Source organism: Centruroides vittatus, unplaced genomic scaffold (genome assembly GCF_030686945.1).
Source record: "Centruroides vittatus isolate TY-2023 unplaced genomic scaffold, ASM3068694v2 contig_401, whole genome shotgun sequence".
NCBI classification, from domain to species: domain Eukaryota; kingdom Metazoa; phylum Arthropoda; class Arachnida; order Scorpiones; family Buthidae; genus Centruroides; species Centruroides vittatus.
In genome coordinates, this window is record NW_027122216.1 from 296,155 (window position 1) to 323,821 (window position 27,667).

General features: G+C 27.6%; 1 protein-coding gene across 16 annotated transcripts in view; it reads right to left on the reverse strand.

Moving 5' to 3' along the window:
• The window catches only part of LOC136976541 (uncharacterized), a 100,667-nt gene that overhangs the window by 58,767 nt on the left and 14,233 nt on the right, over positions 1 to 27,667 (reverse strand). For 9 of the 16 annotated variants that reach the window (XM_067271865.1, XM_067271864.1, XM_067271862.1 and 6 more), the window contains exons 2-4: positions 22,052 to 22,667; positions 6,777 to 6,947; positions 6,238 to 6,312 (exon numbers count right to left, since the gene is read on the reverse strand). In XM_067271865.1, the coding sequence (XP_067127966.1) occupies positions 6,238 to 6,312; positions 6,777 to 6,947; positions 22,052 to 22,660 (855 nt within the window). In that variant the 5' untranslated portion in view covers positions 22,661 to 22,667. The remainder of the gene's footprint in view (positions 1 to 6,237; positions 6,313 to 6,776; positions 6,948 to 22,051; positions 22,668 to 27,667) is intronic. The other 7 variants (XM_067271869.1, XM_067271868.1, XM_067271866.1 and 4 more) reach the window with 2 other exon arrangements.

Below are 27,667 nucleotides of genomic sequence, written 5' to 3' on the forward strand. Positions count from 1 at the left end.
GAAAATGCATTAAATCAAATGATCTTGATAAGATTATTAGACAAATGAATCACAAGTTTTATTATGTTAACTTGATATAATTAACTGTAGTTTAGGAATACATACAAATGATTTAGTAATATAAAATTACAGTACAGTAAAACCTCTATTTCTAAATCAGATAATTCGAAGTATCATGTAATTCGAAGTCAAGACTAGTCCCCGGCCAAGAGAATAGGATTTTGCATATATTTTAGTTAGGATATACAATGAAATTCAAAGTCATTATCTGATCTGATGACCTGCAAAAATATCATTTAATTTGAAATCTTCTATCATAAGGAAATTTTTCACATCCAAGTGGCAGTTTTATTTTCAGTTTCTATCAAATCGATTTATTGGGCATCCATTCAAGGTCATTCAAACATTGTACACATGCCAATGAAGAGAATTTTTTTTTATTTTTATTTTTATGGAAGAAAAATGTTTGGAATTTAATTATTTTGGACATTTTTCACAAAAATCTATTGTTAAATAATTCCAAAGTCCATTAAATACACATGCATATTCATGACAGAATACTTACTTACAGCTTTAGCTATTAATGGAGCTTGTTTTCATCAGATCACATGATTTTTGTAATCCCAAACTTAAAATGGTGAATTTTTCATAGAACTAGCCATTGGTCCTTTAGACTAAATTCACAGATAATTCTTATTGAAGCACATAAGCTTCTTTCATACGTTATTTTCAGGTTTTGCTTTGAATGTAGTTTTGTTAAGATTTTATTGTTTTCATTAAGCACACGCTAACTAAAGATTTTAAAGCTGAATCAGAGCTGTCTTGCAAATATAAATAAATTCACACAATAACAATCTTGGAACAGCAAAAACTTTACTAATTAACATTTTTGGACATCTTTAACATCCTTCTTCCTGTAGAATACTAAATGGAATGCCAATTCAAATTTAACATCTGAAAGTTAAGATAATGCAATTTGAATGTAAGTTTGAAAATATTTAAAAATACACAGGTCATCTCATGTAAATAACATGTAAATAAAATAAACGAATACATAGAAACTAAATCAATAAATATAAAGAAACATTAAAATTAAATAAATAAATTTTTAAAAAATGAACCCATCCATTAAATCAAATGGTGTAAATCAGGCCTGGCCAACCCAAATTGTTTCGCGGGCCACTTTGATCACGCGTAACATCACGATGGGCCACAATTTAGACAAACATGCTTTTAAAAAAGTATAACAAATACAAAATGAATAAGATTTTATTGTTATACCAAGAGTTTGCACTCACACTTGCACATTATAACAATGACACACACAAATTTTCATTTATTTAATTGTTTTGGTATACACAATGGGAAATAAAAAAGTTTTAATAGATATATAATATCGCTTAGCAAACCACACAATTTAACATGACGGGCTGCGGGTTGGCCAGGCCTGGTGTAAATAGTTCATTCCATAGCTATCATGCAGCTTCATGCTATTTTATACAGGGTGCACAAAGGACCTCCACACTGCTGACACAGAGTTAATGTCCTTATAATTGATAGAATGTCCCTTATAAGTTGCTCTATAAATATATGAAGTTTCTACATAGCAAATGTGTTGGCAGTTCCCTATTCTTTGGACTATTCAGGCTTTGTCCCATTGAATACTCATAGAATCTTGATTAGTGATGGCATACACTGCTAAGGTGGTATTAGGATTGAATTTTCTAACATTGTGTTCTTTTAAGTGTTGTTGGATGGATCTCAAAGTGGCCCCAATGTAGTAGAGATAATGTGCGAGTCTGCTGTCTTTTACAGATATGCTGTATACACCAGAGACTAGCACATGTTGGGGGAATCATCCTTATCATTTTGTAATAACCTATAAACCGTAGAGTTTCTTCTGTAGGTGATAGTGCAACCAATGGAGTTGCCTAGCTCCTTAAAGATGTTCTGTAGAGGAGTGGCTTAATCTACAATAAGGCATTCAGCTTGTAAAAGAATTCCTGGAATGTCCCTCCATTTTTTGTTGGAATGAATCAATGAGGATTTTAATGGTCCTATGTTTGTACCCAAATTTTGCACCAATGGAAATGATATAATCCAATTCCTTGTTTCTATCCCAAGCATCAATACAGTGTGTAGGTGCTCTCTTGATCAACACCCAGAATGCTGTTAGTCTGTAGTTGAGAGGAATGAACAGAGGATTGTAGAAAAATTTTCTGTAAATGATCATGAATATGCTGTTGCTTCTGAGTGTTATTGTAATAGCCAGAAAATGCACTTCCCTCACTTTCCTGCTCCAATTCTAGTGTGGACCATATGGATTATTATTAAGTCCTCTATAAAGTTCTGGATGATCATCTCATCATTTGGAAAGTGCATATCATTATGTACAGTACCTAGCATACAATCAAATGCTGGGAACATATTTGGGCTTTACTTATGTACAGAACAGAGATGTCACCATGGAGTGTTGTTAAATTTCAATTGGCATTCCATTTAGTATTCTACAGGAAAAAGGACATTAAAGATGTCCAAAAACATTATAGTTAGTAAATTTTTTGCTATTTCAAGGTTATTGTGGTGTGAATTTAACTAAAGGTTTTTCAAAATAGCTTAAATTACTAAGTAATAATTTGTATTAACACACTTGTAACTGAATGGATGAAATTATATAAGATAATGTCAATTTATTTGAGAATTACAAAAAACATTTGATGTGAAAAAGTTCAAGTTATTCAGGTTTGAATTATCTGAAGTCGTGTTTTTTTTTGGTCTCTTGAGTTTTGAAATAACAAGGATTTACTGTATATCAAAATTCATTATTATATTTAGTTCTCAACAATAAATTGTCAATTGTCAATAAATTGACAATTGTCAATAAGATTCAGTAATAAATAATGCTAAATTTTCAGAATTATTGTGCTAAAGATAGTAGAGTTGAGCATTGTAACAATTAAAATTTATTAATTTATCAGCCTAATATAAGTGGAAAAAATAAATGTTAAATTTAAACTACAGGAATATTCAATGATCTTAATACATTATTTGCACATATAATATATAAATAATGTGCAAATAACTATTCAATCTAGAATTAGTTAAATCAATAGTTAATTTGTTTTGAAAGGGAATAATTGTAAAAATTTTTAAAAATTCCAATAAATTGAGATCAATTACTTAAATTTTTCTCAAACTGTATGTATTTTATTCATTTTATCACAGACACAATCCTATATATTATGAATGTAGGAATTTCTCAATATAAACTTGTATATATATTAATCACAAGATTAGACATCAGAATACTAATAAGTTTTTAATCTTATCAATTTTGACAATTTTTTTTCCTACTATATATTCAAACTGTTTTCCTTTCAGCACATAAAAAAATAAAAATGCAATAAGTTCAGAAGTCAAATTTAACATTTTAGAAGTGATATTCCACATACATTGTGTTATACTTTGTTTTGAGAGTTAGTAAGTACAAAAACTATTCTTTACAAAATGTTGAATTTTAGATAACTCTATAATCAAAACATTAACTGAATTAAAATACCTTTGTTCATTTGATATCAGGAATACAATAATGATCAAATCAAACTAACAAAGTGCACACACCATAGAAAATAAAAACAAAATTACTGCTTTATAACACTAAAAAGATGTTAAGAAATAAAGAAAAAAAAATCAGCTATAAAACAAACTCTCTGCAAGTAATTTTATTCTTAAAAAAAATAGATATTTTAATTACTTTGGAACACAAGATATCTAATAGTTCAACACCATATCAGATTAAATTTAGTAGTATCTCTAACTGTATGTAATTATAATTAGATTTATGTAAATTTATAAAATGATTATGCTCTAGTTTAAATATGACTTCATTAGATTCTTGTTTAGTAAGAAATGAGGTTTCTGATCCCAACCTCAGACTAATTTTTATTTAGGAAATTTTTCAAATTATTAAAAAAAATTTTCTATAGATATTATTGATCTTTATACATATTCTAAAAGACTCATTCATTTTGTAAAATATTCTTAATGACTCATTATTAAGATTTAATTAATAAAAAGTATACTAATCAAAGTAGTAACAAATTATCATCATCTTTTTTATATTCCACATTTCTTTTACATCAGCCTATTTAAAATTTATCAAATTATTTTCTGCCATAAATTTTTAAAAATTATCTGTAAAACAAAGCATAAATTAAACCCAAAATATCAGTTATAATGAACTGTTATTCTTGACTGAAAGATAATCCTTTATAGCAAAAAAAATTTTTTTTAAATAAAAAATAAACTAAAAATGCTATTTTATATATATAATTTTATTTTACATTATCAACAAATTGCTTAGGAATATTTTTGATGACAGTATCTATAAAAAAAAATCATCATCAGAAACAACATTAGTTTACAAGCAAATCAGCTTTTTTTTTTATCTTAGTAAACTCCATTTATCTGATGGCAAAATATATGCTTCCATTACTCCATTGAGATTTATAATTCATTTGTCTAAAAAAATATAAATTAAAATAAAACTTCTCCAGAAACTGGACTATACTAAATTTATATTCACCAAGCTAATTTTTCCAAAAAAACGAACATTTTCAGTCTACTTCTAAAACCTGCATTTATAGATCAAGTCTTTCGAATAGCCATGTAGCAATATCTGTAATGTGGCCCACCTCCTTTCTAGTTTCCTCAATTGTACTCAATGAGTGTAGGCTCTCTTTGTAAGGACTGTAAGGACTGTAAAGGCCACTACTATCTATGAATTAGCCCACAGGCAAGAAACTAAAAGAACACAACTAAACAGCACATCCAATGATGCTCCATTAGATAATTTTCCACTACAAGAATTTAATTCTCACTGTAAAGTTATGGCTTATGATCATCGCATGCATAATATTTATAAAGAAATTGCTTTGTACGTTGTATAAGATTATTTTACAGATGTAATTCCCATCTGTTTAAACTGCTTAGAAATAATAAGGATCCAATCAACTACAATAGAGCACCGGGAGTATATAAGATACCTCTAAGGAATGAAAGGTTCCAGAGGGACTTGATCTATATAGGTTCAATCCAGAGATCACTCAAAAAGTGCTTAACAGAACATGGAGCAGATATAAACAGAGGAAGGCAGACTACTGTCCTCTTGATTATATGCAGGAAAGGAGGAAGTTAAGCCTGATTTACTACATTATGTGCTACATAAGGATTTTTGTTAGCCATTTTGTTCTATATTGTTTTTACTTGATAATGCCTATTTTTATATAGACGAAAATGTTAGTACATTTTTTATTTTCATACTGCTGGTGTTGATTTTGTGCATTGTGTATTAATTAGAACAATGGCAATGCAAACCAACTCAAAGTACTAGAGTTTCTTGAGATTTTTAAAGCAGAGAAGCAGGGTCACAATGTATAAACTTTGACCCTGCTTCAGGGTGCAGGCTCTCTTTGATACATTATTATGAAAAACTGTTTTATAACTTTTACAGTTGAGAGCATCCTATTGGTCAATTCTATAAAATTTGTTCCATCTGTTTAAAAATTTTTCACCTGAAGCAGGTCTAAGTAGACTGAAAACATTTTTTTCAGAAAAACCAGCTGGGTGTATTTGAGATCACCTCATTGATTTTTTTCTCACTATTCATAGAACATGCACCCACGTTTGTGACAACAAAATTTTCCTATGAACCTGCTTTTCTGGAATGATATGGAAGTAAAACCTGCAGAAGCAGCATATGTCAGTATAAACTTTACAAAGTAAATAAGCTTTTCTATCATATATATATTTTTTTTTTTTTTACAAAAAAGGGGAGTGCATTCTATGACTTTCTAATTAGAATAAAAATTTTTTAGACTTAAATTATTAATAAATTTTTTAAACAACAATATTTCATTTTATCATTAGAATAAGTCAAAATACCAAATTTAAAGATGTTTTAATTATAATAGTTATTTATAAATTTAATTGCAATTATGATTATTATTTATTTTATCATCATTAATTTCTTTGAACTAAACAGATTTATTCAATTTAAAGAGATTAATGGTGTGTAATTAAATCTTACAAATGAAATCTGACTTTGTATAGTAAAACATGCAAAAAATAATCTGTAATTTCTAAAATAAAGGGGACAAAACATGCAAATACTTAATTTCAACAATTTGTCAAAATTTACTTCAGTACAAAAACAAAACGAAAATTAAACATGCTTACCAATTTTGCTACTGAAACAGGACATTCAAGTGAGCCTTCATCACCAGTAAATTCTGCATTCCTTGAATTAAGTAGCTAATGAAGTTACAGGTAGTAAATATTTAAACATGCAGACGTGTTTTATTTAACATGCAATATTAACAAGCAGTTTAATTTTCATGCTATAACTATCAATTTTTATACATACATTTCGAAAATTAAAAATATTCAAACTACATTCAAGAAGAAAGGGAAATAATATGTTTATTACAAAGAAAATCAGGAATACTGTAATCTTAAAAAAATATATATATATTTATTCTAAAATAAACATGGTTATTTTTACTATAAAAATCGTTTAAAATCATCACCTATAACCACACAGATGCATGCAATATATAAAATTGTGTAGTCAGACATGGAATGAAATTTTCAAAATATTTTCATTTACATGTATCAATTATTATATTTTAGTCATTGGCAATAAAATTTTAAATACTTTGCTACTTCATAGATAATGTTTCTAAATTTAAAATATATAAAACTTTCAAAACACTCACACTCCCATTCATTTGATGATATTCAGATGAAACTTTTTCAGAGAATGAAGTTTTAACTTCTTTAACCTTTCTAATCATGTTTTCTTCAGTATCTTCAAAACTAGTAGAAGTTTTGTCTTGAGTCAAATAATCTGATTCTAAAGCATCAGATGATGAAAGATAAAAGTTATCCTAAATTTAATGGAAAAAAAATACCCAATGTAATAGTTATTTCATTACAGAATTATATTTTAAAATTTTATGTATTTAAAAATTATTCTGAACTACAATTGACAAAGTTAAATAACTCTTGTTAGATGAATGAACCTTTATAAAAGCAAGTTGTATAGCAAGAGATGTCTTCCTCCATGCAAGGCCCTTCTCACAACAAGGCTTTAATCCTTCCCATTTGGACAGAATTTTAAAAATTAAATAAAATTAAGCAGTATATTGTATGTAACTAGGCTGACCATAATTTCTTTATGACAAAATAGAAAAGGGAAGCCACAAGTGATAGATACAGATCCTCTATTAAAATTTTATAAAGAAATATAGATAAGTATTATTAACAATTTGTCAGTACATTATTAATGGTATTTAGTGGCAGAAAAAAAAAATTTTACACTTTTTTTTAAAAATACTTTTATTACAATTTGATATTTTTGTTATTATAACAACAAATTTAATAGTTAGGTTGATATAGAAGATTTAGAAACATTTTCTAACAAATCATAAGTTCAGAATATAATATACAAATGTATTCAATATACAAAGTAGACAGCAAAGTTTTACAATTTTCAAAAAATGTGACAAAAATGATAATTTTACTAAAACAGTGGGACAGCCAGGACAGAGCAAAAAAAAAAATATGATACTGTCCTGCTCAAAACAGTATGTATAGTCTGTCCATATAAAACTTATATTTTGTACTTTTTTGGTTTTCTTTAGTTCTTTAGTATTATATTACTCTATATACCTATATTGCAAAAATGAATAAATTACTTTCATGAAAAAACACATTTTCAAAACACCTTTTTTAAAATCCCTCACATGGACCTGCCTCGTGTTCATTCTCAAATCAATAATCACTAGAGAGTAAGGTTTCTAAAAGCATCTGTTAGACTGGACTGTAGAAAGAAAACATGCACAAACAACCATCTCAACAGATGCACATAATAAATATTTACATTATGCACTTCACTAGTGTAGTAAATAAATACATCAGCAGTAAATAATGCCCAGATAGAATTAAAAAAAAAAACAAAGGAATCAAATTAACACTAGAATAGACGATGATAAAATATAATTACTCTCTCTTTCAAAACAACAAAAATTTTAAAATAAAAATAAAAAAAAAGCTTTCGACTTTAGACAATTTTTTTACAGAAATATTTTCATTCAAAATATTGATACTATCAAAACTGGACAAAATTTTTAATACTTAAATGTAAGTGTGATTTTGAAAATTAATATACTATTTGAGATTGTTTCTAATGATAATTTCTGGAAAATTTATTATTTAAAATTAATCGTCAGCAAAATTAGATGATGTTAAATACTACTGATCTTCATTGTTAGCATTCATTCAAAGTCAAAACAAGATAAATTTTACTAAGGTTTAAAATCAACCAAATAATTTAATAATTACTTATATACTTCATTTTTTAATAATCTACAATGACTTGTACAAATATATATAGATAAAGGCTGTACAATAGTGATTCAAGATGAGAATAAGTTGACTAATTAAAGCACTTTGTAATAGTATACACTAAGAATTTTAATTTCTATTTAATTATGTTTAAATCCTTCAAGAACTAAATGGCTATACATTTTCTTAGAACATCCTGTGTTACATTGAGAGTTGAAGATTCACAACTTACTAGACTGAGGAGTTAGAAAAGTTATGAACTGATGACAGGAGAAGAGGAGAAACAAAGAGGAAGGCAAGAAGAGATGGAGAAACAAGTGGCCAGGAGGTCACGTGAGCAGTAAAAGGGAAGAAAATTTCAAGGAAATTAAGACTAATGGACAGCAAACAGGAAGGAAAGCAAATTGTGACTGGTCAATACTGCGATTAGAGCTATTAGAGCTTGGTAACTGGGGTACTTACCCAGGGCCTCGTGCCTAAAGAGACCCTAACCTTAAGAGGTTTAGTTTTTGATTTTTTTAAATGCCATCCACCTTTTCACAGTAATTAGGCTCTCCATAACAAAACTACGTGTTGCAATAAAATTTGATAAAAATTTAAAAAACTTAAAACATTTGAAATTAATTTTGAATCTGTGCTATCAGCAGTATGATCTTTTATCTGCAGTAAAATAAAATAAGTAAAAGAGTGCAAAAAATTTTCACAGATTTAAGTTTAATAATGTCAATATTAAAGAGTGACAAATTATTTAAAATATTTTTGAGAAAATGATTTCTTAAAATCAAAAATAATAGCAAATGAAATTTGTACAAAATGCAACATTTCTCTTGTATTCAAAAATGTCAAATCAAGGAAACAAACATTTATTGATTATGAAAAAACATACATGTACTACAAATATACCTGAAACAAATTTCTATAGGAAGTATTTTTTTTTTTTTTAGCAATAGTAGATCAAGGAGTAATCTCTACAGAAGGATTTAAACAAACTGAATTAATAAAATAATATACACAGCAAGTGAATAGATTGAGGATATACATTACATAATTTTGGGTGTATGTATTATGAAGCATTACAGAAGGGATTGGGTAGCTGAAAAGTATAAAAATAGAATTGTAATTTATGGATAATCTCTTATATTGCCCTTCAAACTTTCCTTGTATATCTTTCTCAGCATGATCTATATTTATTCCTTCCCTAATTTCCTCTAAAATTTTAGCATCTTTCCACCATATTCTTTTTTCCTTTTAACCATTAAACCAGATTCCCACTTGCAGAAAATCATAGAGGAAAAGAAAAAATTTTTCCCATTTCTGTAGTAAAAAATGTCTCAAGAAATAGAGTTGAGAAATCTTGAACTTTCTCCCTTCACATTTGGAACCAGTATAGCCAACAACCAAGAACCACCTCCTGGCATTTGTCAGAACTGCCCCATGGCCAGTCCATTCCCGACAAGGGGTAGTGAATGCTAAGTGAAGTAAAAAAATATATATTACGAGGGGAGCCCAATATTAAAGGTACAAACCAAAATTACACTAACATTTATAATTAAAAATATTTAATACATTCCACAAAAACTACATATTTTTGTTTATTTCTCAATATAGTCGCCGTAAACATTGAGACATTTATCCCAGTGTGACAATACTTTAAATATCCCTTCATGATACTGTTGTGTGTCAAGTTGCTTATAGTCCATAATGGTATTTTCCAATTCCTCCTGATCTGCAAAGCGTTTCTTCACCAAAAATTTCTTTAAAGGTCCAAATAAATGAAAATCCATGGGGGCTAAAAATCTGGACTATACTCCACACATCAAATCAAACCAAACTGTGGTTGGCAAAGCAAAATTGGGAGGTCCTGCAACATCCTGCATATAGTCCAAATTTAGCCCCCCCATCAGATTTTCATTTATTCAGACCTTTAAAGAAATTTTTGGTGAAGAAACACTTTGTAGATCAGGAGAAATTGGAAAATACCATTATGGACTACAAGCAACAGTACCATGAAGGGATGTTTAGTGCCACGCTGGGATAAATGTCTCAACATTTATGGCAATTATGTCGAGAAATAAAAAAAAAGTATGTAGTTTTTGTGGAATGTATTAAATATTTTCTTTAATTATAAATATTAGTGTAATTTTGGCCTGTACCTTTAATATCGGACTCCCCACGTCATCATTGTTATTTCAGTTAAAATAACAAACTTTTATTTATTTTTTTGTTGTTGGTATTTATTCTATGGTTTTTGTTATTTTTTTATAGTTTATTTATGCATTTTTTGGTATTTTAGTCATTTGTATATATTTTCATTAGCATATTATTTAAAAGTCCAGCATTTTCATTTTGAATTTTTGTTCTGGAATTGTAATAAAACAACAAAGCATCAGTCACGTGTTCAAAACACCTTACAGCATTTTAAGGCATTTTGAACATGTAATTAATGCAAATGGATTGCACATTGAACAAATGTTGTGAATAAAAAACCTTTTGCGTGTTTCCATTTTGTGTTTCCTGTTCTTCATGCGCCATTTTTTCACATAGTGGTAAAAATTCGAACTAAATATTTTATTTTGCATTTTCCTTTTCCCCATGGTCCATATAACATATACCAAGTTTTATCAAAATGCATCCACAAGAACAGGCTCTAGACAGGTCTGAGTAGGGCAACTTTAATTATAACCATCCTGTACCTTGATATTTTTTAACTATCAATTTCTGAAGTAGCTTGCAAGTAAAATCTTTTGAAATTCAAATATGTTAAGAATAGTTTAAGATCAACAACACTGACAATCTTGACTGGAAGCATTCATGCTAATGAACTGCCAGAAAGGAACTTTGCACTCCAGCTAATCAAGGTCCCTATTATCAAAAATTTATTATTTTAATGCATAAACACAGATTATTTTTATATTCGTTTTATTCAGGAAAATGAAACATTTATTTTACTAGTCTTCATCACTTTTTATATTTTGTTCTAAGTTCCATAAGAGTACAGTACATAAATATTTTGGTTATTTTTCAATGTAATATAAATATTTTGTATTTTTAGTACGGTAAATATGATTATTCACTGTTGAATGAAACAAAAAAGTTTTTAAATATTTTTTATTCACTTAATTCATGATGTAAGACATTGATAAAAATTAGTCAACTGATTAACTGAACCCTTTCTATTCATAAGTGCCAGCACTGCTCAATATATTTCTAACAGTACATGAACTAGTCCCATCCTCCTATGTCTGTGTTGTTTCTGTTTTTGTAAGAATGACATCTACAAGTAATTTTCCTTTGCAACAATGTAGTTTCTATGACAGTCTTTTTGTTGCCCTGTGAGATGGGAAACAAGAAGGGTGTTGTTCTATGTGATGGTATGTTTTGTTTGTGATGCACAAAATGAGTATTTTACAGCGTGTACAAAATCACGTGACTGGTCCATAATGTGTAGAGTCTCTAGTATTGTCTTATTTGGTTTCATGTATGTGATACTTTATGTAGAAAATTTTGGTGTCTATGAATTGTTGATTGTGTAAAATATTTGGCTAGTTTTTTGGTGCAGAGATTAAAATTTCTGGTATAAAAAATTGTCAATAGTCTGTACCAGATCTTCCAACTGTTCTTTGTATTGCTTGATGGATGCTTTGTTACAACACTAGCCAACATGATGGTCTCATGCATGTCTTCCTCTTTGATCCAGTTTGCTCTATTTTTAATGTGACTGTATTGGACTGAAAAGCAGACCAGTAATCAGAGTTGTTTGGCACTATCAACTTTCTGATGGTAGTGCCATTGTGCTGTAATTGTGTGGTAGGTTTGATATGTCAAATAACTAAGATCACAACGTTTCACAATTTAGTAAAATTTAGTAAGATTATTAATAAACAAAGAAGCAATAGATCTAGAGTCACTAACTTCTATGTTTATGTATTCTTCAGCTAGAGCTAATCTTTGAAATTGTTTACTTATTTAATTACTTTAATAAGTAATGAAGTAATAAGGTAATAAGTAGTATGTTGTTGTTGATTCTTATTACTTAATGTTAAATTTTAAATTCAATAAAATCAACACAACCAGAATATCTGACAAATGATATGAAAGACTTCTATACAAATTCCACACAATCATAAAATCAATGTTATGTTTTTTATTTACTGCATAAATATATTTAAATGAAAACAAATGCATTTTCAATGCAATTTAAATGATGATGATCATTTTCTTATTAATTAAAAACTAATACTGAATTCAGATAAAATAAAAAGCAATTAAATATCTGAAAAAAAAAAAAAAAACTATCTTACTTCTTGAAAAAGGCAAGAATTGTAATATTACTATACTTGAAATGAACATTACAGCAATCAAAACTTTTACTATAATATTTCAGTCTTGAAATTCTTCAGATTCTTTAAAACACAAATTATGGGGATGTGAAACAAACTGATTAAAATATTAATGAAGGCTTATGCTTTGATCTCAGATTCAAATTTATGAACTGTCAATCACTCACTAGAGGACTCACCCTCAGAAAAAAGAAATTTCAATAGGTAGAAGGAATTTTCCCTAGGAAATAGAGTTCTCTTGCTCTGAAAACATTGGATAAACAGAAAGATCCTAACAAGAGACTTTACTTCAATGGTATCAAATCTAAGTTTGTCAACTCCCAAAGAGTTGATAAGCTTAGATTTTGATGATCAAGAGTTTCCCCCATTCAGAGTAAGAAATTTATAAAAAAGAGAACAGTTTTCTTCTCAAACTTATTGGGGTAAGTAAAATAATCACAAACAAAACCTTTTTAACCAGTAATTGAACTTTAACATAGTTTCCGAATGTTTTCAGCCTTCACCAAGGCCTGCCTCAGATATTAAAATAAAATAACTTGCAAAAATTGGAATGTTAGAACGTTGATGCTCGACTTTAAAGTTAATCAACCGCATGAATTTGATACATTCAAAGTTTAAAATTGAGCATCATCATTCTAATGTTCCAATTTTTGCAAGTTATTTTATTTTAACACCAGAAGTAAAGTTTTGTACATTAGATATTCTTTTCTTTATAATAATAATAATATTAAAACTGTTGTTTTTGTTATAATTGTGAGCCATTCCTCACTTCAAGAAAAGAAAGAAAATTACGTAAATCAGTTTTATTTAAAAGAACCAAAGTTTTTAATCACTATGCACTAAACACAGGCAATGTTCTGTTGAAGCACAGGAAGTGACTTTTTCCTCAGTAAAATCTTCATATTATGAAAACAAACTGGTAATGAAGGATGACGTTATCTATCATTACAGAAAGTTAAATATTTATAAGTTAGCCTATTTCTTATGTGATAAGCATTTCCAAATTTATTACTTTACAAACAAACAAAAAAATTTATTATTTGATTGGGAAAAAATTTTCTACAACTATATATAAATTGATTATTATTAGTAATTATTAATAATGTTTTTGCAAAATTCATCATCATTCTTTAAACTTAAAAAGAATTTGCAGTTTAAAGAGTAGTTAAATGCAGAATGAAGGACAAACCAGAAGCAGACCTCGGATGAGGCCAAAAACGTTTGGTACTGCTTAAACTTCAGAAAACAAAGACAAAGGTTCAATGAGTGAGTATGAGACTATTCATAATACCGGTATTTGGATTAGAAGATATTGTGAACAAACAATGACAAATTGGATAAAAGTTCAAGTAAAATGTCCACATTTTATAATTCTGCAAAAAGTTCTTGCTAACATTTTTGATCAGATTGAATGATCTTCAGGTTACAACCATAATATCAGCCAAATACATCAAAGAAAAAATGCATTCAAAACTACAAACTTATCAAAAAAAACAAAAAACTAAGTTAGGATTAGAACAGCACATTACAATATTTAATTAAAGAACAAAATACAATCAGAGCCATAATTGTAAGGAGTTATGAGGTAGCTAAGTCCCCTCAGATTAGACGACAGTACCTATATGCAGTGTATATAATGTGCTTTTACTTTCATTGCATAAACTTAGGCAACAATTGTTTTTTTTTTTTTACTTTTTACTCTATGCCTAGTGCTGACTGGAAAAGAGAAAATACCAGTCACAAATTTTTCAGTTTGCCCCTTTAACCTCCCACTGATTTATTCACAGCTATAAGACAAAGTAAGATTAAAAGAAAGAGAGAAATAACAAAAAGCAATACAAATGATAAAAACTTTCATAATGTGCTGTGTAGAATCTTATGTCTAGTCATAAAATCTCAAATAGCAATTTCCAGGCATTAGAAATTAGCCATTAGCATCTCTCAAATTAACTAATGCCCAGAAATCATCCTGAGGACCTATGACCATATGCATGATGTTCTGTATGACACTTTATGGTAGGGTTGACAGGAACTTGGGGATAAAATCCAGGACAAAATGGGTTTTTCCTAAGAGATACTTCAACTCCACAACATGCAATAGATATGTATTTTTACTTTGCCAATGACAGAAATGCACTTAAACTGTGGAAAAAGAAAGATACCTCATTATAGGAACAGTTTTAGAATGAAGTCCTCCTGTTGCTAGATAGTAGTCAAAAAAAACCCAGGACAATTACAGAAAATCAAGATATCTGGTAACTCTATGAAGACTTTACTTTTAATATTTTGTATCAAAATATTCTTTTCTCATCTTGAAATCAACAAAAATTTCAATCTGATATTAGTAAGCAAAACAAACTGCTAGGAATAATATTAAATCTGACAAAGAGTAAGGAAAAATTATTTACTGGTAATTTTAATATTTTTAATCCAGAAGAAAATTTCAGTATTAAAAACAATGATATTGATATCCACTTCTAGTAGACCAACCATAATTCAAGACTTTTTACAATTAATTATAGTAATTCATTAATAAATCTAATGAATTCATTATTATAGATAAATATTCAACAGACAGTAACATGATTAACAATTTAATATTTAATGATTTTAAATATTTCATTTGAATGATTTAATGATTTAATAAATCTATTAAAATTGTTAAATATTCATGTAACATGTTTACCTGTAGTAATAAAATTTAGTAAATTGACTAATCACATAAATTAAAGTTATTTGTAATCGGATAAAACCTTTCATTACATACAGTACACGGAAAATTTTAAACAATTTGAACATAATATGGATAAATTTTATAGTATACCAGTAATTATTATTTTTAAATATTCTATAGGAGAAAAATATTCAGTTTGAAAATTATAAATTTCATTCTTCACCATTTTTAAGTACCAAAATAACATCCCACCCATTCATCCAAACACCAAGATAATATGGCTAAAATTTCTTGAAAAAATTTAGATAAAAATAGATAAAATCCCATATTTACTCACATATAAGACAACCTCACATATAGAATGAGGTGTGACTTTAAAGATCAAAATAAAGAAAATTAGATTTATTAATACAATTCAATTCTAATTTTATTTTGTTTAATCACAAGTAAAATATCAAATGAATGTAAATGCTCACATTGTCCTGCAAATATTACTGGCATTTTAAAAACTTTAAGGAAAATCTTGTAAAAAAAATCGAAAACATAATTTGTTCATGTAAAGCTGGACAATCGGAAACCTTTTTTTTCCCAATTCTTAACAGTCAAATCCACTCTCCGTCGATTACACTTATGAGTTTCTTTGATTTCCGATTTCCAAATAATCATCTGTTTTCATGTGGGAATGGATTAAAACTTATAATCGAGTTCCCGTGTGATTTTGAAATTTCAATCTGGAATATCGTTTTACGGCAGTTGGTGTATTTCCTAATTTGTTTTCACAATCCAAAATAGATGATTCAAACAGTTTGTTAGTACGAAGGAAAGTACAAAAATTTTAGGGTGTACTATAGATTACCACCTATGGAATTTCAGGACTGATTATATATTTGAACTCAGGGGACCAAGACGAGTTCAACGGTACCCTATTTTTGGACCGGAGATGAAAAATAAAAAAGTTATCATACTTTTTTACTTACCATACTTTTTTAATGCTCTCATGAAGACGGCACCATAGTTGCTAGTACTGCCATCTTGCAGTAAAGTCTGCAAACCGTGACGTCGGACTACGGTCATCTCCAGTAGGGTTAAACACACGATACGAGAGCGGAGAGAGCGACGCGACTTCCGATCATCGTGCGATTGCCATTTCAGTTACTGTTACTTATGGCAGCGAACATGGCGGCCGTTCCCACTGTTCGGGCTCCCAACTGACCTCCCGGAGGGGAGCCACCAGCAGGCCACCATGTGCTAAACGTCACTAGTTATTGATTCACGGTAGTTCTTGAACAAAGTAAAAAATAGGGGGAGGGAACGTCTACTAAAGGCAATTTTAACGGCAAGCGACGCGACTCCCAATTGCGATAGCAAGGCCAACTTAGCGGAGAGAGTGACGCGACTCCCTATCATTGCATGATCACTGGAAAAAAGTATGATAAGTTTATTATTTTTCATCTCCAGTCCAAAAGCAGGGTATCGTTGAACTCGTCTCAGTCTCCTGAGTTCAGATATATACTCAAAGACCCGAAATTCCATAGGTGGTAATCTATAGTATCCCCAAATTTTAATGTCAGAAAAAATTAATTTCGAAAATTAACCAGATGAATTTTGAAAAATTGAATTTGTAACAAAAACAATACTGTCATATTTTAAGATCAAGCTATAGTATGGCTTATTACTGTAATTGTAAAGATATTACTTAATTTGGACTAAAGATAGGTAGCTTAGCTGCCATCTGTATTAAATTTAGTACTGTAATCAGAAATTAATTAATTTTGAATTAATTGGAATTACATCTGTACAGTAAGTAGGAGTTGTGGGTTTGACTTCCATCCACTCTAGACAGAATACATTAGAAATAATTTAAATTTGGTCTTTTCTTCTAATTATTATACTTAATACAAGACAGCAGCTTAACCATCTACATTTAGTCTAAATAACATATCTTTTAGTTATACCAGCAGTATCATTTGCTTATCACTATATGCTGGGCTTGGTTTTTATGTAATTTAAATTTGTTATTTTGTATTTAGGTTATTAGAATCTGATTGTATAAAGCTGCTTCAATCATCATTGAAAAAGATGCTGTTTAGTTTTAATATTAATAAAATTAAAAATTATTAATTAATAATTTATTCAGAGATAATCTTTCAAAAGCTGGACGCTTTAATCTACTCACAAAAAACCTTTTATTCCAACCTTTGTCCAAATTTACATGCAAAATTAAACTCCTGGTTGGAATAAAGAGGTTTTTTTGATGAGTAAATTTAGATTATAATTTAATGTTTATCTCTGAAGATAAGTTTTACAAACTAAGAGCATTAAGACTGTAAAGAGTATATTAATTCATTCAATAAAGCAGACATAGTCTTTGGTCATTCTTAATTAGTTTTTATGCAAAAAATAAAAAAAAATAAAAAATAGTAGTAGTAATAATTTTAAAAAAAATATTTTTACTTCAAAGCTCATACAACTAACTTACAAATATAAGGGATTACAAAAGATAAGAATACAAAGTGATGCAATATGAAACTTTAATAATAATAAATTATTATTAATTTGTTAATGAGAAATTTTATTAACAATTAGAGTCCTTTAGAATTCTATTAGTATATATTGCTATCTACATTTATTAGTAATATTAATGATTAAATAATTCTGAATTTTAGTTTAATTTCTGAACATCTGGAAAGGAGTTAATATGTAAGAATAGCATATTCAAATGCATAATTGCTAGTATAATTTTAAAATCTAACAAAATATTTGATTTTTAAAATATAATTGTTTTTTCAATTTGCCTAGTGAGTTATTTTCATTAATATGATTTATTTTTGTCAATTTACATATTTTATCTTTAATGTAGCATTTTATACTTTATTTCAATGACAAAAGAAAATAATTAATATACATAAAGCTTTATTGGTTTATTGGTCACATTTCTCAAGTTGGGATGAGGATGAAGGCCACCTCCACTATATATATCCTAAGTGCATTTGCATAAATGTATATGCATCAAAATTAAATTCTGCATTTGGTTATATTTATTGAGTTTTGGGAAGGAGAAGATGGCAGCAGTGGAACCACCCTAAAATATCATCAACCTTAAAAGTGTGATTTTTGAGACATACTTATCTTAATTAGAAGTGAATGAAATCTAAGTTGCAAGATTCAAAGACATGATATAAAGCAAATTAAATAAATAAATAAAAAAGTTTAAAAAACTTCACTTTTTGATATGTTACTTTTGTTTTTGTAGATATTTTTATTGCTACTTATATTTGATTGTTGTTAACCCATTCACAATAAAAATATGTTTGCAGAATATGCATTAAAATTTATGGAAATTTAGTCTAATTCTCATAATGTATAAAACTACCTATGATTTATTTAAATATTAAATAGATTTAATTTTGTTTTGATATATTTTTATTATTTAAATATCTATTTATATATTTTTTGATGTTAAGTTATAAATAATAAAATTATAAATTGAAATTATACATTAAAATTAAGCATTTCAATTGAAAACTTTATAAATATAAAATTTAAAAATTTTCTCTGTAAAAAAAATTATTTTAAATTTAAAATATAAAAGAATGTTTAACCTATTTTAATGTCAACCAGAAGTAAGATTTTTAAAATTTATTTTTAAAACATTTAGAAAATTAATATGTATATCTGTTGTATGAAGCAAAGGAGTTAATTAGTTAAATTTTAAAAAGTCTAACAAAAGTTAAAAATAATAAACAAGATTAGGTCAGTGGCAAATTAACATGTCTAGAAAGCTGAAGCATTGATTTCTCTTAATCACTTGAATATTCTATTTAATATTTATAAATGGAATTGAATATGAAGAATTATCTCTGTTGAAGTTTCCTGAACTTGGAGTCTTCAAGCAAACCTTTATTTTTGGTTTATAGAATTAGCCATCACTGGAGTGGGTGCACATCAGGATGCAATTTGACATTCCTTCTCTTCCTTTTATCTCAAGTATACTATATAACATGCTTGCCAACCTTAGATTATGGATGAGACTGACTTGATAGCTAGGAAGGCTGATTTTGGAATATGAAGGCTGAGAAAAGAATTTGTAGAAAGATTGTCAACAAAACTTGTGGCACTTAAGCATTTATTTAATTTTTGTTATCTTTAGCACAATAATATGTTTAGTGGAAAAAGCCAACATTATAATAGACAAATTACTAATTGTAAAAAAGTAGGATAAAGTAATGGTACTACACTATATATAAGTATTATATACAAACTCACACACAGCTAAATTCTAACAAACAAACGGCCCACCAGTGACCAAGCGATCTTCGTACCCTGAACACTAGGAGTTCGGTCATGTGTTTGTGCCTTGCTTGAACAGGCTGGCCACAAGGAGTTTTCCAGATTTCCTCCACATCTGCAATGCCTAAATAGGGGCCAGTTTCCCTTAAAAGACCTCCCAGAAGGCATTCCCCTAAGCAGATCGCCTAAGTGTTGCATTGCCATAACTAAACAAATATCTAACAAATAGGGTACAAAAAAAACTAAACAAAAAACATCAGATTTAGCTCCAAAAACACTGAATTGGCAATCTGAGTTTTGAGTTTTTATTGTCATTATACAGTGAACACAAAAATGACCTTTAAAACAAGCCTATCAAGGGTTCAGCCAGACCCACAATTAGATGGCCAAGTGGTGAGAGGTACAGGTCTGAAATATCTGGGATACATCACTCATCAAAAGATTCTTGGAGTGTTTCTAACCTGTCCAAATTTGTTCCTAGATCCCCACAGCAGTAGGCTGATGCCTTAACTATTTGGCCTCCAGCTGGCAAAAACACTGAGTATTGTCAACATAACTAAGACATTGAAAAAGAACGCAATGTTTCCAGATTGGCAGTCTCATACCAAAGCAAACAATCCTTCCTATATATCAAATTTTCAAATAAAATTTCTTATATAGTAAAATAAAAAACATTAAATTTTTCAACATTTAAAAATCAGAAATTTAAAGATTTTCATTCTTTGAAATTCTTGTTGCAGTGTTGTCAGGTCAAGGAATTAGTCCCTCAGGAAATAGCATTTTCTTAGAAATAAACAAAAACAGGCATTTTCAGAATTTTTAATCCCCAAAGAAGGAAATGCAGAACTTGAATTTGGCTAAATTAATAATGCTATTATGGTATGAATATGTAATTTTACTCAACATTGCAACAAATGCAATATGTTCTTAAAATTAAAAAAAACTTCTTGTGGATGTGAATTTTTGTTTTTTCCAACTAGGAAAACAAATCAACAATGCTGTTAGTTCAAATGAAAGAAATAATCCAATAAAAAATTGTACTAACTGACATTACCTGTAAAGTATCAGCATTTGTTAACTGTTGTAATAATATAATGAAACCAAATGATTGCCAGATTTTTATTGAGCTACTTTACCGTTACTATTAATAATTAAATACGCGAGTAATTTGGCACCGTTCTAGTACCAAGTAATAGTGGTAAAGTAGCCCAATATAAATGTGCAATCATTTATTTTCATTATAAAAATATCAAGCTTTGAGATGTTTATATGTAATAATATACTTCCATACTTTTATTGCTTTGTTAATAATTTCAAATTACACAATTTTTGACGTAAAAGCTTGATAATACTTTGCACATTAATTTTCCTTACTGGCTTCTGCATTTTTAATGAGGGGGATATTTTTTAAGTGTATGAAGAATTTTTACATATATGGAAGAGATTTTTGTTTCCTACAACCTATCAACACTGCTTATTTGATTGGCAACACTGAACTCAAAGAAAATGTTGGAGTGTGAACAATTTCTAAAATCATCATAGAAGCAAACTTGGAGTTTTTAGTATTAGCCATAAATCCATGACAGCATAATATCTTTTTAATGCATTATCTTAAAAAAAAACATTTCTTGTCAGCCTGAATGCTTCCAAAGATGGATTCCCAGCCTGAAAGATGGAAGAAACTATGGAAGGAGACTCTAGATAGCACAGTCATTTACTTGAATGTAAACTAAACATAGCTTACAAGTTAAAAATAAGGTTTCAAAACAATACTGCAAAATTTATTTATTCTGCAATTATCAAGAAATTCTTTTAAATGTTTCTTCTTATTTTCCTCCACTGACATGATGTAGCAGAAACAAATTACTTTCATTTTTACTCCTAATTATTTCACATTCATTTAAAAAGATATTATAAAAAATTTATTTAATATCTAAAATACTTTTACTTAATTTGTTATTTATATTAGTGGATTAAAAATTAATTGCAAAACTAAAACTATTTTATAATGATCAAACAATAAAGCCAAACTATTAGATGAGAATTTGGCAAATTAATTCCATATTACATAATTTGGACTAAATGTAAGCAGTTATGCCACCATCTTATATTAAATTTGATGAATAGTCTATATTATTTAAAGAATAATGTAGGCTATTTTAGAAAAAAAAATTTTTTTAACTAGCCAAGTTCTAAACTGATAATGTAGCCTTATCATTTGATCATTAAAATAATTCAGGCTTGGTTTGTCTGTGCCATATTAATATTTTATAAAATTTAAAATTCATCTATGTTATGATTCAAAATTATAGGTTTAGTTAGTATACATGCCCAAACTTACATCACTCTTAGTTATTTCAGAAGATTCATGCTGTGCAGAATTATCGTGCATATCAGTATTGCATAATTCTTCCTGGTTTTCTTCGTTAAGATCAATCAGGGAATATTTATTTGTTACTGATGTTAATGTACATTTTGTTCCAATTTCTGTGCTACTAAAAGTAACTGATTCTGTTGAGACAGTGGCATTAGGCTCTGAAGAAATGGTGGAAGCAGAGACTAACAATAATTCATTATTTGGTGAATGAGGACCACTGTCTTGAAAATCTATACTACTATCTTGATCTTTCAATACAGAGGAGCTTATTATATCAGGTTGATTAGTAGGTCCATCAATTAATGATCTATCCTGGTTAGTTGTATTAAGAGTTTCAAAATAATCCAAATCAAGTGGAGTTCCTTGTACACCATTATTTGGGCTATTTAATCCATTTGTTACTTTTTCATCAGTAGGTGATGCAATAGGGGAAGATTCTTTAAATTTAAAACTCATGGGATCAAAATCCAAAGAGATAGATGTACTAGGTAAAGAACAACCTTCAGGAGATTCAGGTGATAAACTGTTTACACCAGTTGAGCTATTATCCAAATGCTTTTCACTGTCAGCCATTGTGGACCTGTAAAACAATTTTTCTCTCTATGATTATTTTGTTAAGCTTTAGAACAAAATTCATTCAAAATTTCAATAAAAAACATTTATATAAAAAAATTACATTATGTTAATCACTTTATAAATTTTATATAAGATTTTCAACGATTTTAATTAACAAACATGCATTCAAACAAAATCACACAGAGATTTAAGCCTATAATTAAGCATGCAATTGTGAAGTAATTTTTTTTAATATTTGAAATACCAAAAAATAACTATTACAATCTTAATTGATTGTAATAGTTATAGTTATTTTTTTAAAACATTAAAAAATGATAAATTTTAAAAATATTTAATGAAATATATATATATATATATATATATATATATATGTAAATTTTTCATCAAGACTTTAAAAATAAAAAGTAGAAAACACATCCACCATTTTCAATTTTACTGTTTTACTGGAAAAAAAAAATGGACAAAAGTGAACAGTTTAAATATTATATAATAAAAATAATTATTATTCTTTATGCAAAATATAATTTATTGTATTTTCAATACAATCTCATATTAAAATTTAAAATTTTTAATGCAATTTCATTAGGCTATGTTCAAAAATTAACATTTTTTAAGTTATTTTATTTTGAAGTTTCAAGAATTAGTCTATTTCCTCTATAAAATAAATGTGGATAGAAAAAAGAATTAAATTCTGAATAAAACACAAATGTGTCTTTAAAACATACATAAAGAACAATTTAAAATAATCTTTTATAAATGGAAATATATTGAACACTAGTTCAGTAATTTTAAGATAGGCTGATCAGTCATTTAGCAGTATAGTACTTTTACCAGTACTGCTTTCTTACATGTTACATAGTAATGAAAAACCAATAAAAAAAAAAAAAAAAAAAAGAAACACACACATACCTTTTTACCAGCAGTAAGAGTTTAATGAACAAGTACTTTCAATTCTCATAGGATCATCATCAGGTTATATGAAGATTGAACTTATTGCAATGAAAAAATCTGGAATGTATTAAAATATTTAAAAACATTCTAATAGTTTATGAACCATTTGAAAGGTTTTTAAATATTTGTATATACTACATTTCACATTTTTTTTGTAGTACTTGTTCATTAAATAAACTCTTATTGCTGATGAAACATTAGATTTTTATCAAAACACATAGCAAATGAGTAATTATTTATTGTGACATCGTCCCAATGCCAGGCTGCAATTTTTAATCATATTTTTAATTTATTTAATTTAAAATATATGCTCTCCACCTCAAATTAGTACTGTAGTGTCTTGTCCCTATACATCATACTTTTCTATTGGCAATGAAGTCGTATCTAATTCCTTTATTTCAATTCAAAAATTTTCCTTTAAATGTGACTACTGGTTTGCATTGGAAGTTCATATATAGTTAATTGGGGCTCCTACCCCTAAGCTTTCCATATCCAGTCTTGAATTTCATTTATCTAACACCATTCTCGAGATTAAGAAAAGATGGAGAAAAGATGGACAGACAACGACAGTGGAAATTTATAGGTCAACAAATCTTTTTCAAATTGCAGCCCAACAAATTGGTTACTATCACCATAAAAAAAAAATTTAAATTATTATTTATTTTACACATATTTCACAAATTATTTATTATATGGTTAATTTTGTTTATAAAATATCACTTGTAAATTCATATATAAATACACTATATATATATATATATATATATATATATATATATATATAGCAAATCAATGAATGCTCTTTCAAATTTGTCATTACTTTTCATAAAAGGTCCAAAACATTGAAATTACATTAAACAGCAATATGAATTGTTGATAGTTTGTAAAAGAAAAATCAGAAATCAATTAATCAAATAGCATTTCTGTTGAACATCATTTGAATATTAAAAAAATATATATTCAAGTATTATTTTACTCTTGTAATTTTATATTTTATCGATTAAAGTCAGCCTCTTAAAACAACATTTCTCATCTCATTTCATATTTTATTATTTATTATTTTTACTGTGCATCATTCTCAGCTTGTGCCTGGGAACAAATCTCACAGGCAGACCAGCCTGTGAAACTAGTACAAAACCTCAAACAGTTTGGAGAAATTTTTTGACGATATGACAAGTTGCCAAAATGGTGAACATCTATTGTCTTCAGGCCTTTATATAATGAATGTGAAATAACTCTTGTGACAGAGAACAATGGTTAAAGCTCATACCTGTACCTATTTTCCATTAGATGTTTTACTTCTTGAAAGTAAATATACTGTTTTTTTTTCAGTATAGTTACTTTGTAGATTATGTATATTTGGTATAGTGATATCAATGATATAGTATGTTTTGTGCATTTTGTCAGTAAAGATAATATCCAGTCTATCAATCTATTCTGACAGACTGTTTTATCTGTTACACACTATACTTTGACAGAGCAATTATATGTTAAGTTCTCAAGGGTAGTTTGTGGAATATACTTGTTTCATTAATATTTAAACAATTTTTCAAATTATACTTCTGTATTAATTATAGGATTTAAAATTTGATAACAAGATGAAAAAACAATGCAAAATCAAGTTAGAGAACTGTTGATTAACTGGGATTAAATGTTTTTCAAAACCAAAAAGCTTCATCAGATTAACTATTTTAAAAAATAAAAATTTTAAATGGAAATTTTGTATTAATATATATATTTATTAGTGCAAAATTTGAACAAACGAAAAAATCGTTCTAAATTTTAATTTGTTTTTAGCTTATTTCTGTTTTCAATTTCTCATTTTCTCTTCAATTTTTAAAAATATATATTTAAAATTTGAATATCAAGAGTTTGTCTTCATTCAAATCCATTTATATCTTATTTTTAAAATGGACATTTAATCTGATGAGATATTTGGGTTTGGAAAAACATCTAATCCCAGTTAATTAACTTCACTAACTTATTTAGTATTTTTTTTTTTAATCGTATTGATAAAAGATAGAGTTGATAATTATTAAGAAGTTAGATAAAATTTGATATAGGGGCAGCTAGATGACAATCATCTTAGTAAGCAAGCCAATAATCTGTTTCAAATGAAAAAAGGACTGTGTCATTGACTTGCTTATTTAGCTGCTTGCAACCTAGTTCCCCATAAATAAGTTAAATAAGTTTCATTTATATGGTAAAACTGAAAAGACAGCTTATTATCTGCATTGTTGTTGTTGCTACTATTCTAACCATTTCTTCTAAATTTTAAAATTATTGTATATTTGTATATTATGAATTTATTTTTGTCTATCTGAAAAACTGATTCCTCTCCTAGAAATTTTCTTCAGAAACTAAAAATTTTATTCTAGTCCAGATTATTTGAAAAATTAATAGCATTTTTTATATTACTATTTTGTATAATTACTTATTTAGTAAACCAAATTCAAAAGAATTTCTTTACTTTAGAAATGTTCAGATGATGATGATTTATATACAATTACATCATTTTAAAATATTAGCTAATTTCAATAATAAAAAAATTTATTAATTTAAAAAATTACTTTCAAGAAAATAAAAATTAAAAACTAGAAAGAATGATAGGCCTAATATTTTATTTTTTTATAGCTGTTGACATTAATTTTTATAATATGTTTTATAGAATAATGTTTTCTTACATACTGTAAATTTATTCAAATTATTAGCTGCATGATGAAATAATGTTCAGCTACAAATTATTTTTGTAACTTAATTTCAAAATGCTTTACTTTTTTTTTAATATTTCTTATAAAATTCGTGTTTCGTGAACTTTGTAAATTTATTTATTTCAGACTAATTCTTTGTGTTGAAATCTAAAAATGGCTATTGGGGGGACTATCTTAATGACTGTCAACTGTCAACATGAAGATTATATTTAGGACACAAAAATTAAGATTTGTGCAGAGAAGTCTGCAAATAGATTCTAAATAAAATGCTTAGGGACTTTGTGAACACTAGAAAAGGTCAAAAATAATTAACAGAACTAATGAAAATGAATTAAACAAACAAACACTAAATTTAGTTTATTTACATTAACCTATTGTTAATTTAACAAATTAGTTAAACTATTTGACAGTTAATAATATAGTCTAAACTTTTGAATATATTCACATTAAAATCAATCTATTTTGCTGTTTCTAATGCATATTTTGAACTATTGAAATGAAAAAAAAAAATCTGGATTTAAAAAACATTTTAAAAAAATTAATATAAGAAACTAATTTTTATATTAAAAAACCAAACTATTGACAACACAATAATAATATGATTAATTTTTTAAAATAATTTAAACAACTTTCTATAGTCAAATAAAGTTAAGTTTAATATTAACAATATTGGACAGGAAGTGGGAAAAAATTAACTGAAAAAGGCCTTATTTTATACTAAAAAGTAAGTTAAAAATTGATTTTAAAATTATACATAAAAATCATTTTGAATTGGTTCAATTTATTTGATAACAAATTGACTCCAACAGAAAATAAGTTCACTATTGAGGAATGTGGACCGAGACAGGACATTCCTGAGCCATTCCCACCACAGTATCTGTTACTCTCTCCGATTCTTTTTGTCCACTGTTTCTGACTGCCTACTTCCCTTTTATGGCCTAGTGGTGGAAGGTGAATGGCCTATTTGAGTAACATTATATCAAGTCATTTTTCATATTTTATAATGGCACTAATAATTAATATAAAGCCTGATCTTAAAAGAAAATATTAAAAAAAAAACAAAAATTAATAACTTTCAAACTTAATATTCTAGAAAGGAAGCAATTTTTTAACTAAATCCTAATTGGTTATTATTTTCACAAGTTTAAGAGAGGGGGAAAATACTAATGCTTTAAAAGTATTTGCGGTCAATGCACGTCAAAGTTTAGTGAGTGTGACAAAAGGTGGAAATTAAATAAAAAAGACATTGTGAACAGATATATCAAAAACATGGACAAACGAAAAACATATTTATGGAAAAGGTTTAAAATATAAATCAAATTATTTGTAGTGTAAACTGCTT